General features: G+C 41.9%; 1 protein-coding gene across 4 annotated transcripts in view; it reads left to right on the top strand.

Annotated features, from left to right (window-relative positions):
* The window catches only part of SOS1 (SOS Ras/Rac guanine nucleotide exchange factor 1), a 42,915-nt gene extending 33,301 nt beyond the window's left edge, over window positions 1-9,614 (top strand). For all 4 annotated transcript variants that reach the window (XM_033513232.1, XM_033513230.1, XM_033513231.1 and 1 more), the window contains 9 exons: window positions 555-777; window positions 1,442-1,561; window positions 1,876-2,038; window positions 2,373-2,490; window positions 3,720-3,892; window positions 4,800-4,916; window positions 5,076-5,340; window positions 6,403-6,521; window positions 7,750-9,614. In XM_033513232.1, coding sequence (XP_033369123.1) covers window positions 555-777; window positions 1,442-1,561; window positions 1,876-2,038; window positions 2,373-2,490; window positions 3,720-3,892; window positions 4,800-4,916; window positions 5,076-5,340; window positions 6,403-6,521; window positions 7,750-8,253 — 1,802 coding nt within the window. In that variant the 3' untranslated portion in view covers window positions 8,254-9,614. The remainder of the gene's footprint in view (window positions 1-554; window positions 778-1,441; window positions 1,562-1,875; window positions 2,039-2,372; window positions 2,491-3,719; window positions 3,893-4,799; window positions 4,917-5,075; window positions 5,341-6,402; window positions 6,522-7,749) is intronic.
* The last annotated feature ends 4,822 nt before the right edge of the window (window positions 9,615-14,436 follow it).

The following is a 14,436-nucleotide window of genomic DNA, read 5'->3' as shown; positions in this document are numbered from 1 at the left end:
AATGAGGCAGCTAATTCAGTGGCTGTTACTGGTAAATTTTTAATGGACCAGTGCATGAAGTTCTTATGGTGCAGAGGTAAAAAGGCATTTGGCCTTTCAATTTTACTCTCAGCTTTGATGGTAAGTGTAGTACAGGAAAAGGCTTCTCCCTGTTTATTATTTTGACTTTCTAGGTTATCTGAGGTAATCACGTGCTCTTGCCCAAACTATAAAGTTCAAGGTGTTTGCAGAAATTTTGTTCTTGCATTTTGTTTTTGTCCCCAAAAACTCACTGTAAACTCAGAAAAGAAAGAAAAGCATCTAAATCAGAGCAGGAGTCTAATTTGGGTGTTCTAATTTGTGCTTGGACAACGTTGTGCTCAGCATTGACTGTTGAGGAATTCTTTCTATCTTTGAATACTTCTACTCTTGAGTGAGAATGCCAATCACAAAGAATATATGACTGCTTTAATTTAGTATGTTTTGGGGTTAAACCCAACCCAATGATTTCTGAATTATACTGATGTCTTAGGAAAAACAGTATTACCTAAATAGTATTTTTTTCTGTGTGCCAGGCAAAGCCATGAAGAAGTGGGTTGAATCCATCACAAAGATAATCAACAGGAAAAAGCAGGCACAAGCCATTGGGCCGAGCCACAACATCACTTTTGAGAGCCCCCCTCCAGCAATTGAGTGGCACATAAGCAAACCAGGCCACACAGAGACTTTTGACTTGCTCACTTTGCATCCCATAGAAATCGCTCGGCAGCTCACTTTACTGGAGTCAGATTTTTACAGGTAACTTTTCTCCACCGAGAAACACATGGCACAAATCAAAACATTCTCTGTGCCTCAAATTGTCTCTGGGGACCTCTGATGTGAAGCCCCACAGAAATCAAGGGACTTTACCAGTGGTGTGTATTAATTTCCATTTTTGCAGAGGAAGCTCTCTTAAATACAATGTTTGTTTTATCCTCCCCGAGTTAATGTGCAGTATGTGTGACTGTTGCATACCATTAATTTCTTGTGCTCCAGCTTTCTCTTGATATTTTCTGAGTAGATCAACCTTTGTGACGCATGAACAATTATTAAATCAGTTTTCTTCACATCCTGGTTTGTGTAGCAAATTAAGGACCGTGTCAGATCTCGTCAGCTGCCTGTAAGAAATTAATCAGGCATTGGAAGCTCACATTTTGTTACAGTGAATGAGATGGAGATTTCTTTCTTTGTTTAGATGAACAGAGGTGACTAAGAGTCACACAGATTAAGAAACATCTGCAGTCTAAAAAAGAAGTGTAGAAATATCAGTTATTTAGTCATGAGGGCAGCCTGACATTCTAGAAGGGGTATCTTATTTCTAAATATTAATTCCAAATTCAGTGAAAATCAAGAGGGATTGAGAAAAAAATGCCTTCTTTCCTGCTTTTTGTTACATTTTTTTATAAAACATCAACTTTTCCAGAGCTGTGCAGCCATCAGAACTAGTTGGAAGTGTGTGGACGAAGGAAGATAAAGAAATTAATTCTCCCAACCTTCTGAAAATGATAAGGCATACAACTAACCTAACTCTGTGGTTTGAAAAGTAAGTGACTTTCCTGAATCTGCACCTACTGTAAATGTGGACATTTACAGTCCATTCACAAGTACACTGTGAAAAATTCTGTTCTGGGAGAATTCCTGTTTTGGTGTTTAGATGCTAAAACTGGTCCCTGTGAGAATTTTAACATAATGGTCTCAAGCTTTTTATTGTTAGAATATTTTCAAATCTCTAAGACATTTTCAGAACTACCTCAAGTAATTTGATAAAATCATATTTGTTTGTGTTACAACTTAATATTTGATTTTGGAAACCTCATCAGCACTTTAATAAAAACACCAATGTTCTTGTGTATTTAGATGCATTGTAGAAACAGAAAACCTAGAGGAAAGAGTAATTGTAGTGAGCCGGATAATTGAGATCCTGCAAGTTTTTCAAGAGCTAAACAACTTTAATGGTGTCCTTGAGATTGTCAGTGCTATGAACTCCGCAGCAGTTTATAGGTTGGATCACACATTTGAGGTACAGTGAAATGTTTTCCACTTTTGCTATGGCAGTGTCATGCAGGGTACCTTGGCTACACTGAAAGCCTGTCTTGTCAGTAAGAATGTGCTTCCAAGGAGCAAGGAAAGTAAATCCCCCAAGAAATTAATCAGGGTGTAAGAGAGAGGGTTTTTCCCTTGGTTTCAGAAGCAAGAAATCCATCCCCACTTAAGAAAGGCATCTCAGGATGGTGGGGCACTGTCCTCGTGGTCCCTGATTCAAGTACCAGTGGGAGACCATTACTCTCAGTATTGTTGCTGGGCCATGCCTTTATCTTCTCTTTCCAAACAACCTGTTTCATCTCTCTTTTAAGCAAATTCCAAGTCGCCAGAAGAAGATCTTAGAAGAAGCTTATGAGCTGAGTGAGGACCATTATAAGAAATACTTGGCAAAACTCAGGTCCATTAATCCTCCTTGTGTGCCTTTTTTTGGTGAGTATGTTTGGTTTGGATGAGCCATGTCCCACATTAACATTTGGAAAATACTGAGCTAAGGTACTAAACAGAATAAGAACAATAGAGAGAAAAGTCAATTTTGACAAGCGGATTGGAATTTCAGATGCCCTGACACAAATATGTGGAAAAAAACCCTGAAGTGACTATTCATGGAAGATGTTACTTGCAGTAAAAACAAGTATATCTGCAATATCCTGTTCCCATATTTGCTGATTTTTACTTTGAATGTGGTTTGAACTGTTACAACCAGAAATACTCTCAATAGAAGGTGGTTACATTAGAAATATTATGGCCATTGACTGGGAGACAAAGAAAGATCCTTTTTCCTCATCAAGTGTTCCAAGAAATACAGCTAGAGTCTCATTTCTATTAAAAAGTTTTATTTCTATAGAAACAGAGTTTGGAAAACAAGCATCCTGTTTATCATCAGATTTAACAGATCTTCTTTGAAGTAGACTGCTGACATTTAGCAAATTGTGATGTTAGGTGCATGTCACTCCTGTTCTTAAGCAAGCCACTTAAATGTTTGCTGCAGATCAGTTCCAAGTCTGGACAGTGCACTTGTCCAACATAGGCTTCAGGCCAAAACTGAAAGAAAATAGTGTTGATGGCTTGTTTGGCCTTTTACAGACTGGGGAAAGATATACTCCAGAGCTCTGCAAAGAAAGATAAGATCAGCTAAGAAACCTTCTGTCCTGTTTCAGAGATGAGTAGAGGTTAGCAGGATCACATGTGAATAGCTTATCAGGTCATAATGACAATTCCAGACATGATCTGTGGAGTGGAGAGTGCTTTTTGCTGCCTAATCTTCAAATGATTTGATGCAACAATGAAGCCAAGGTTAAAACATGAAAATAATTTTTGGAGTTTAGATGGGGTGTCTAATGGAAAAGAGGAGTTAAGAGAGAGCACTCCTGTTCAGTGTCCCCTTTTAGTGTTCAGTTGTGTGAGCTTCCTAAACCATAGAAAGATGCACAGGCTGTGGGACTTCAATGGAAAAAGGCAGCTTTCTGGAAAAAGCATGTTAAAATATTTAAATTGTTGCCCCTATTGGAAGGTGAGGTGCAATTCTCTTATTGATCAGAGGAGTTTTCTAAATAATTGCAGTGCACAAATTAAATTCTTTAAGAATTCCTTGTATTCCAGTTGTGACTTCTTCCTTGTTTTGTACTCTGTTTTGAAAACATCTTCTGTGTGCCATTTAGGGATTTACTTAACCAACATCTTGAAAACAGAAGAAGGCAATCCTGAATTTCTCAAACGACATGGGAAAGACCTTATAAACTTCAGCAAGAGAAGGAAGGTAGCTGAGATAACAGGGGAGATCCAGCAGTACCAGAACCAGCCGTATTGTTTAAGAGTGGAATTCGACATCAGGGTAAGTGACATGATTTCCTTCTGTGGTGATTCTGTCAGTTGACAGACCATAAGGACAGACTGAATTCACATAGATTCAGTCTGACTGAATCAGAGATGAGTAGAAGACCTGTCACAAAACCTCTCGTGGGTCTCACTGCAAGAAGGGCCAGAAAGCTCAATGCTTGCCGTTTCTTGGGCTCATTTCATTTTTTTCTTAGCTGTTGGGACGTTGGTAGATCTTCTTAGTGATCAGTGTTAGACAGGAACTGAAACTGGCAGATTCTCATTGTCCTTCACTCAGTTGCCATTATTTGTTCAGTGAGACCAGTTGTCTTTTCCTCCTCTGTTACACTGCCTTTCTGTTCTGTGTTTTACATCATGTGTTGATGCTGATGATACTCACATCTTTCTTTCTCCTGGTGCTTGTTTTCATTGGTCTCAGGTTGTCTAAGCAGTGTTCTCTGGTTGCTTTCCTTTATTCCTTTCTTCTTTTCCATTTTTTCTTTTTTCTTTTGAGCTATGTACTTTTAGAGTGTCACAGGGCAGGTTATCTTAAGAGACTTGGCAAGTTTTTTTTTTAATTTGTTCTCCTCAGGCTTTGACAGAATGCATTGTGGGAGCAGTCTTCCCTGCCTCAGTATAAAGATGGATTGTTTGCAGCTTCTTCTGGAAGTGTTTGAGCAAACCTGGTCTGATTTTGCACTGCAGAAAGCATTTAGGGTACTTGCACAGCTGGTTTTCAGGCCAAGCATAGCGGTAGCAATGTCCAGAAAAGGCCTGGCAACAAACAGATTTAATAGCTTAAGTCTGTCTTTACACCAGCATGTTCTCTCTTCTCTTGAACAGTTGGAATCCTTTGTGCTGTAGACACAAGCAGCGTTAAGAAGCATCTTAGCTGACAAGTTGTCTGCCTTCTTGTATTGCAGAGATTTTTTGAAAACCTGAATCCAATGGGAAACAGTGTGGAGACAGAATTTACAGATTATCTGTTCAACAAGTCACTGGAGATAGAGCCACGAAACGTCAAGCCTCCTCCAAGATTTGTTAGTATTTGATTTTTGTATTTATTTTTCAAAAAGTGCTTGCATTTGTCTTTCATATATGGCAGAAGTAATTTCAGATCTCTGACTTCATAACTACAAAGCTACATTTCAGGGATCCCATGGGCTTTTGATTTTGCTTGATATTTTCTGTCGTTTCAGCCCAAGAAGTACAGCTACCCTCTCAAGTCCCCGGGTGTTCGTCCCTCTAATCCAAGGCCAGGTACCATGAGACATCCCACACCCCTGCAGCAGGAGCCAAGGAAAATCAGCTACAGCCGCATCCCCGAGAGCGAGACGGAAGCCACAGCATCTGCCCCGAACTCCCCCCGGACCCCGCTCACCCCACCCCCTGCTTCTGCCACTTCCAGCACCACAGACGCCTGCAGCGTGTTCGACTCGGACCCCTCCAGTCCTTTTCATACAAGTAGGTGCTCACAGACAGAGTGCCACTCACATTTTGTGGTGTTAGGCAGGGGAAATCAGGTTTAGCCTTCTAAAGTGACTGTAAAAATCATTGCTTTTGTCTCCTTGCAGCATCAAAAACTTCCAGTATTTCTTACTCCCTTTTTCTTTAAAAAGTTTTCATTGTAAAGGAGAAACTGAACAAAATTAGGTGTGTTACCTAGGGACTGTTACAAGTCTTTGGAGGACCTGTCAAAACTGAAGGCAGAGGTAATCTCTAGGGCCAAATATGTCCCAAACATATTGTGGGATTTGCTGCCATAGGTGTATGTGTGAATGTATCACCATATGTATATGGTCACTGATGGAGAACAGTGAGAATGAAAAATGAATCATTTGTGGGTGCCTTATTCTGCTGCCTGCAATTCAGATCTGATTTCAGTGTGCATGGATGGTTTTCCTAGAGAACTTAAAATCAGTATTTGCTTTCTTTAAATTCATCAGGACCTATCCACACCTCTTTTTCTTCTGCCTTTCCCAACATATGGGGAAGCTCATATTTTATGGTGTGCCCTCAGTGTTTAATAATGGATATAGGCTCCTTTCTTATATGGGGGTTTTTTGAGGTTACTCCTGTGTTCAGCTGGTTGCCACAAGGAGGTGAAATGACTTCCTAAAGGCAGAAGTTCCTTAGCATAGCCATGCCATTGCTGTGTGTCCAAGCCAGGTCTTCAGAAAGCCTCTGGAGAAGAAAGGATTTCTTTGTTGTTGGGTCCACACACTGCAGGTTCAGGATATTGTTTTAGTGCTGTTGTGACATAAGAACAAGTTTGTGGTGTGGTTTTGGTCTCAAGGATTACTTAAGAGAGTTCAGGAGCTGATGGCTACGGAGATATTTGCAGCTCAGAAAAGCATTTTCTCTAGCAGCTGCAAATTAGAGGCTTGTTTCATTGTCTTTATTTACCACTTCCTTGATTCGTTATGTTTTTTATGAGCAATTGCTTTGTTATTTATGGCACCTTTATTGGCAGCAGTATTGAGCCAAAAGTTCATTATTATCAATGGGTTTTTTTATGTCCCTTAGGATCTGCCTCTGTGTCATCCATAAACTTTACCAAAACTTCAGATGATGCTCCTGTCCCTCCTCCTGTTCCTCCACGAAGAAGACCAGAATCTGCCCCAGCTGAATCCTCCCCATCAAAAGTAAGTAAGCAGAAAAAAGGTCATTTGTTTTTCTGGGAGAAGATGAGCAGGATATGATAGAAAATTAACTCTTAAAGACAGTACATTTAGTTTTTGAAGAACTGTATGTGAAAGAGTAAGCAGCCATGTATTTCAAGCCTTCACAGCTCTGCCTCACTATGTCTTGATCTCAAACAAGCAAAAAGAGATGGGACCTAAATTTAGGATTAGAAATGTCTCATCTACTGATGTGCTATGCTGAGGCCCTTGCATTGCCTGTGAGAACTTGAGGCTTCAGCCAGATGTTTCCATCTGGGATTAATTGTTCCAGAGTATCATTTTAGGATATATGAATAAGAGTAAGAACTGATGAACAGTAATGATGGAAAGTGCTGTACAAGCTCAGGCCTCTGGAAGGTTTCACAAGAGTATTTGACCCTGATGCTGTGGTATTCAAGTGCTTGCTTACCCATCCTGTCTGCCTGCCTGCTTAAGCCATTGCTACATTTTCCTTTTGTGTTTGTCTGGCAACTGGGATCTGATCCAGCCTTTGTTGCAGACAGTGTCAAATTTCACCTAATTTCAGTGGAAGCTCGTTTGTGACTTCAGATTTGAAAATCCCACTCAAAATTACTTCAGAGCAGATAAATGTTTGAAGAGAACTTATAAGTGGCTCTTCAGCAGTTATTTTCAAACTACAGGCAACTGTTTTGTCAGTCAGCAGAATTTAACACATCACCAAAACGTATCTGAAATCCTACCAAAATGAAAACATTGTGTATGTGATAGGGTGTTGGAGATCAGTTGTCCTGTCACTGTGGTCTGCAGCTTGGGAACTGTTCACTTCCATAATTCTGACTACTTAACTCCATCTTCTGAGCACAGTTTATTTTTTTTCCCTGTTCAGCATCATCGGCCTCTCCCTTTTTCTCGTTTTCTTGAAGAAATATCTGGTGTGTTAACCCACTCCAAGTGCTTGTTAACTGGGAAGGTGGTGGAAGATATCCAAACCTCCCCAGCAAGCAGACATGGAACTAGCATGGAAATTGTTGCTTTCACCGTTCCTTGCCTTGCCCTTGTCCCTCTCTGTGCATCTTCATTCCTTCCATCCTTGGCTGTTCACTCATGTGTTGCTGCAGCCCTGCTAAGAGCAATCTGCAGTGCAGGAGGGGGCTTCTGTTTCACAGCAGGGTCCCGTGCTTTGCTGCCTCTCTGGAATTTTCCTGACTGAAATGTTTGTGTACCTCAGATTACTTCTGCACACCTGGACAACCCACCAGCAATCCCTCCTAGGCAACCAACCTCTAAAGTGTATTCTCCAAGGTACTCGGTGCCTGATCGGACCTGCATCTCTGACTCCTGTGTTACCACTGCAAACCCTCCCGAGTTACCGCCACGGGAACCTGTGCGAACTCCAGATGTTTTCTCTAGCTCACCACTACACCTCCAGCCTCCACCCCTGGGGAGAAAAAGCGAACTTGGTAACACCTTTTTCCCCAACAGCCCCTCTCCGTTCACGCCCCCTCCCCCCCAGACACCTTCTCCACATGTAGCACGGAGGCATCTGCCGTCACCGCCTTTGATACCGCAGGATGCCGACCTCCCTTCTGTTGCTGGACCACCCGTTCCTCCACGACAAAGCACTTCTCAACATATCCCAAAGCTTCCTCCAAAAACTTACAAAAGGGAGCACACACACCCATCGATGCATCGGGATGGGCCACCCTTGCTGGAGAATGCCCCCTCCTCCTGAACTGTCCCTCGCGCTGGGAGTCGCATTTTCCTGGTGCTATGTCTGTTGCTGGCAATGGATGCACTGAACCTGGTGGTGTCAAGGAGTTGGGATGTGTATGCCAAACACTAAGAACTCTCCAATGCGTTGGAAACCTAGTGTACAGAAATGGAATTGCAAAAACAGACTTTCTAGTGGAAAACCCGGTTAACTTGCTATTCTTGTTTTAGTATGCAGGACATTGTTCTAAAGTAATTGGACAGCTGATTGTACCAGAAAACAGTCTGGAGAGACTTCTTTGGCCAATGAGCAGAGACTGTGTTTGTGTAATGATCAATAATGTCCAGTACAGGAAGGAAAAACAGTCTTGTATCCATCAGATCCATACAGTGGCACAGTTTTTGGAATGAAAACATTATGCACTTTTTTTAAATCTCAAACAGGGAACTTTATATCCTTCTTAATTTTCCTTTGCTTTACTTACTCCCTGCTTTAAAATACCTTCCTAAAATTATGAGAAGGACTGTGAGGAAGATCTGTGGTACCTAACTGAGCTAGAATTAAGGCAAAGCACTGTATTGCGGTCCTGTTTACAAGTTGTTACAATGAGTAGTAGGGGGTACCTAGGCTTCACCAAAGAGGTACTTTATTATTATTTTCTGAAATACTGTGGTGCCAGTTCAAAAATAAATTTTTGCCAGGAAGCATAATGTCTAATTATTGCTTTCTTTAGATAGAGCTGATGAAAGTCTTACATCATTAAGGTGACAGCAAATTTTTTTTTTTTTAAAGCAGCACTATCATCTGAAGCAAATATACTACATTTAGAAGACTGTTAATCTCTGCTAGGTTATGTCATGTTCTTTTTAAGGTTTACTGATAATCCATTTCATGGCTAGTAGCTATTCTTTTTCAGTCATGCCATGAAAACAGTCACTTGTCAACTTCCATAGCTATTGTCATGTTTTACTAACAATAGATTAATCAGCATACATAGGATTGCCTTGCAGTTGCATAAATCGTGTGTATATAGTGAATGTTGCATAAATATACTTGCAGATTGTTTTTAATTTAATTGAAATAAAGATAAAGATATGTTTGGCTGACATACGTTAAATTATTACAAGGACAAATGTTCATCTTAGTTTTTCAGTTAAGCACTGAGGGGTATAAAAGCCCATCTTGTGGTACATATTTTTCCTAGTTCAGTGTATTTTTGTTATAAGAGACTAAAGGGGTGTTTTTGGCATGTTCCAAAACAATAATTCAGTAATATTTGAGAGGCTGGGTTACTCCCAAAGTGAATTATTGTACCTTATGAAATGTTTCCCATGTCCTGTATGACACATGTTAGAAAAAAATCAAACTCGTATTAATCTTTACAGTGGCTTTCTCTGTCCAAAATGCACATGACAAAACAGGTATGTTTGTAAGTATTCTGACATGGTTCATCCATAAACCTGCATGCTGCTCTTCGACTCCAGACCAGGCTGGGACAGTAATGGATGACAGCTGTTGAAGAAAAGGAGCTCTGTAATGTCCTCTGCAGTAGGTATGTGAAGCATAAAGTGTCTCATCTTCAGTTCATGAAGCTCATGGGGCGAGTCAAATTCCCTCACATTTCCACTTTGGAAGAAGAACACATCTGAGGATCTTGGAAAGCTGTGTCTCTTAAAGGTGGTGTCAGTTGAATGATGGCAGAAATCACCTTTTGTAATGCTTTCAGCAATGCCATTGATCAGGGCTCTCTGATCCTTTAGTGTGGTCTTACGTTTGGAAAGCGTTTCATCAACAGGAATTGCTGTCAGATCTTGAAATTGTCAGTTGTATTCCTTCTTAGATGTCTTTAACAATGTTGTTTTGAGACATTTTTTCTGGCAAAAGAAAAAAAAGTGAAGGTCTCAAAACCTTGGCTTCAGAGGACATTGTATGGGAGCTTTACAAAAACTCTCAAGCCACAGGAGGTGTAGCTTAGGTTATGGGTTCTTTGGATAAAAACACCATGATGAACAGACTGTTGTTAATGTTACCTAAATTATTAGCTTCTCAGTGGGTTGCCAGGAAAGCTCCATAAATTGGGACCTTCTGATCTGTATTTCTTCTTCAGCACACTTTTGTCTGTGTGGTTGTGAAGCCAAGGCAGAGCAGGCCCCCAGTGGTCAGGTTGCTCAGTCAGGAGAGATCTCTCATGGCTCCTGCTAATCAGCAGATTTCTTAAATGTCAGTAGGTTTCTGCTTTCCTTTGTGAAATGGGGAATGCTGTTCCTTGTTTGTGGTTGAGGATAAAAGTGCTTTCCTGGTGAGATACTCAGACAACAGGTGAGAATGGTCACCATGAAAGAACTTAAACATTCTTTGGAGCCCAGAGGTCAGTCACAGTGCCCAAATCATGGTGTTGACTCAGCTGCAAACAGGAAGGACAGGGTCAGAATCAAACCTGTTGCATTTAGGGGTTGAATACAACTGCTAAGCCACTGGTTTGTGTCGTGGCAGCTCTGTGTTAATAATTTCTGATCTGGAACGGCTTCTTATTTGGATCATGTTTGCATTAGTGACAAGACTTTTCACATAGAAATTAAATCATTTTAATGATGCTCTCTGTCTCCTTGGTAAAATGACCCTGACTTGGTCTGGTGTGGCCTGGGGTAATGATATGACCTGGACAATGAAATGTGCTTGAGTGGAGGCCTGGAGAGTTGCTGTATTACTGTAGAGAGCTGATATATGGCTAAAAGTCAGCCAGAACCACTGCAAACTCTGTAGGCAGGGTTATGTAGCAGAACTTCATAGGTTTATAAGAAAGATGGGGACAAGCTTTATGGCAGGGCTTCTTGCAATAGGACAGAGAGCAATGGCTTTAAACTAAAGGAGGGTAGATGTAGACAAAATATAAGGAAGAAGTTTTTTTTCAATGGGTGTGGAGCACCAGTGGAACAGGTAGCCCAGAGATGGAAGATGCCCCATCCCTGGCAGTGTTCAAGGTCAGGCTGGAAGAGCTCTGAGCAGCCAGCTCTAGGTGAAGATGTCCCTGCTCATTGCATGGGGTTGGACCAGATGGCCTTCTAAGGTTTTTTTCCAACCCAGGAATCGTGTTCCATGGTGATTTTGCAGGTGCTGAGCATTTGTTCAGCTGCTGTGTGGAAAGTGGCTGTTGTGCTCCCCATGGTGACATGTTATATTGTCATGGTGTTCAGCAGCACCCACAACAAGCTTGTCTGCTGATGGGAAATATTGTCCCCCTTCAGGGCTGACACCATGGAAGCTCCATCTTCAAGAAGCCATTTCCAGTGTGGGCTAACCTGCTGCTCTAATATGCCTCTCTCAAATCAGGGAGGGAGAGGTCTGTCTCAGGAAGAGTGTGCTGATTAATACACTGGATTTATATCCTTCAAGTTTTAGAGTGACGTTGTGGAATACTGTTTTTCTTTTGTGTGTGTTTTAAATTAGATTTTCCTGGTGGTATCACTGGAGGGTACTGCTGTTGAACATAGTAGATTATTGTGCTTCATGGGAGAGATTGTTGAATTGTCATTCCTAAACCCAGACAATGCATAGGTAAAATCTTTGTTTGGGAGAGAAACCTGTGGCCTAATACAGGTGTAAAAACAAAAATGCTCTTATTTTGTAAATTCCCTTCCTTATTTTCCATTTAAAAAAAACAACAGCTCACCCTTAAATGCATTTTTCTGTCCACTGAGAGCAAATTTACCTTTAGTGTTCAGCAGAAAATAGTGCATTATGAAGGAAACAAAGAGTAAGGGTTTTTTTCTTATTTTCTGGACAGCAAGTGTGAAATCTTGTACTGGGTGGCTAAGAAGTTGAAAGGGAAAAATAAAATAAAAACCCTTTTGCCAGATGCATGACAATTTATCTGCCAAATGTGCAGAACATCTGTAATATTTTTTAAAATAAGGTAAAGGTAGGTGATCAAGGGCACACGTTACTGGAATTGCTTTGGACAAGTTTGTTGCATCTCTTTCAGAGTAAGCCTTTTTTTGTTTTGACTCTAGGATGGCTGACTTAAACAGGGAGTGTAGCTATGGAGAGGTGTGGTCTAGAAGAATCTAAGGAGATGAAGATCTGTCACAGTGAGCTACACCAACAACAGGATCTTGACCAGAAGCCTGGAGAGTGACTCAGCTGAGTTCTGACTAAGAGTCTTAGAACCTTGTGTAGGGAACAGTCTGCTTGCATGGCTGGACTTGTAGGGATGCAGGATTGTGTAAGTAATGCTGCCTCAGGGACCAGAGAAGCACCTGTTTCTTCTTTCAATGGATGCAGCCTTCTGGCTGATTCAGTGCAAGGGGCAACCAACAGCGTTATTTAAAGGCAACGTTTATTTGGCATAGGAAGAAAAATAATCCAGAGCACACACATACACTAAAGATGGATTTGAAATGGATCCTGCAACAGATTGTGTATGTGTGGTGCTGAGCATCATTCATTCACATTATTTACATTTGCAGATTCTGAGCAGGTACAAGGACATCTGAAGTGGTAAGTATAGGCTTGGAAGTAAGAACTCACAGAGAATCAGAAAGAAATAACCATCAGTTCTGGCTGTGCCTTAAATCACTAAAATAGAAGCTGAAATCCACATGCATTTTACAAGCAAGGGTCTGCCACTTTGGAAGAATTTCCTCACCCAGGAGATGTTAGCAGGTAGGTTTTTTTTCTTTGTCCTGTTTCTGTCCTGGTATCTGCCTGGCAAATATGAAAAGCAGGTTTGTTTTGTGATGGATAAAAGTGTCATTACATATATGAGACCAGAACCACAAGAATCAGAGCCCTTGACAGCATCAGTGCCTTACAATGGACACTTGTCCATAATGATACAGCTCTGATTCCATGGACAAACAGTTCTGTCTGAGGCTGATTCCTGTGCAGAACAAACAGGCTTTGCAGATGCTTCAGTTACAAGTATCTGGCTCTTCCTATGTGATTTCTATCCTGGCCCTGCAGAGTCTGACTAAAGCTGCCAAGTCCTAGGAACTGTCTGATTCAGTGGCTGGTCAGCATGGAGCAGTCCTGACTGGAAAGGGATGGGACAGGGAATTTGTAATTTTATGAGGATGTGAGGGAAAGGGAAGGAGATGGAAGAAGAGTTTTTTGCCATTAAAAGCCTTACATTAAAAAAAAAAATCTTCCCAGAGTAGTATCCAAAAGCTAGGGGAGGAAAGTGTGGTACTTCTTTCCTTTCTATAAGGAGAAGTGGATATTTGTTTCATTAAAATCTATGGGAGAGGGACCAGCTAAAACATTTTAATCTTCGAGGTTCTGCTTGGTCACATTCTTGAAATGTTGGGAAAACCTTGATTGCAGTAAAGGATGGGTTTTGTCTGGACAGCCCTTTTCACACATACCCCATTGCCTCCAGCAGAGGAGGAAAAGCAGGTGGTAGATGCAGGTCAGTCAACACTGGAGAGCTCTGGGCCCTGCATCTGCAGCAGGTATTGGCCACTGCATCCACAGGCACCTGCTCTGGGCTCTCTTGGCCCCAAAATCAGCCACCCTTGCGCTGATGCGGGGAGTCCCAAGCCCCCAGTCCCACAGTATTTCCCCCAAGGCATTGCTGTTGGCCCCATGGAGACAGTTCACAACTTTTTAAGGTGGAGCTGTCCTTTAGACAGACCAGTGTCCCAGGCTTGTCAAAACAAGGTGATAAAACCACAGTTGCTCTTGAAACTGTCCTCAGAAGGTCCCAGCTTCAGGTGACATCAGAGCTCAGCAGTACTGCACTGGTAACAGCACTGTGCCAGTGGTGCTCTCGCTGCTGGTGCGTGACACGGGTACCACAGCAGAGCTTCTCTCAGTCTTCTGCAGAGGTTCTGAGGGTTTGTCATGTCCAGGTGTGAGGAGGGTGGCCTGTGTGCAGCCTCGCTGATCTTGCACAAGAAGGAGGGCTATGACTCTGAACATGGTGCACCATCAACTTTCCTGCCCTAGTGCCTCAGTTTTTAGCTGGAGGAACCTTTCCAAAGCTGCATGTGATGGGGCTCATGAAGGTGTCAGGCCAGAGAGATAGCAAAGTGTGCTCCAGGTGTGTTACAGACCAGGAGCCAGGACACTTTGGCACTACCAGCATCTGCATTGATCCACACTGGGGATAAGGTGGAGAAGAGTCAGTCTCTTGTGGCAGGCCCTGGGCCCAGCCTTCATCACCTGCCTGGAGACACGGGCGGTTCTGAGAGCAGAAGCAGTGAT

This window comes from Parus major, chromosome 3 (assembly GCF_001522545.3).
Source record: "Parus major isolate Abel chromosome 3, Parus_major1.1, whole genome shotgun sequence".
NCBI lineage: Eukaryota > Metazoa > Chordata > Aves > Passeriformes > Paridae > Parus > Parus major.
This window is presented reverse-complemented; position numbering and strand designations above follow the sequence as displayed.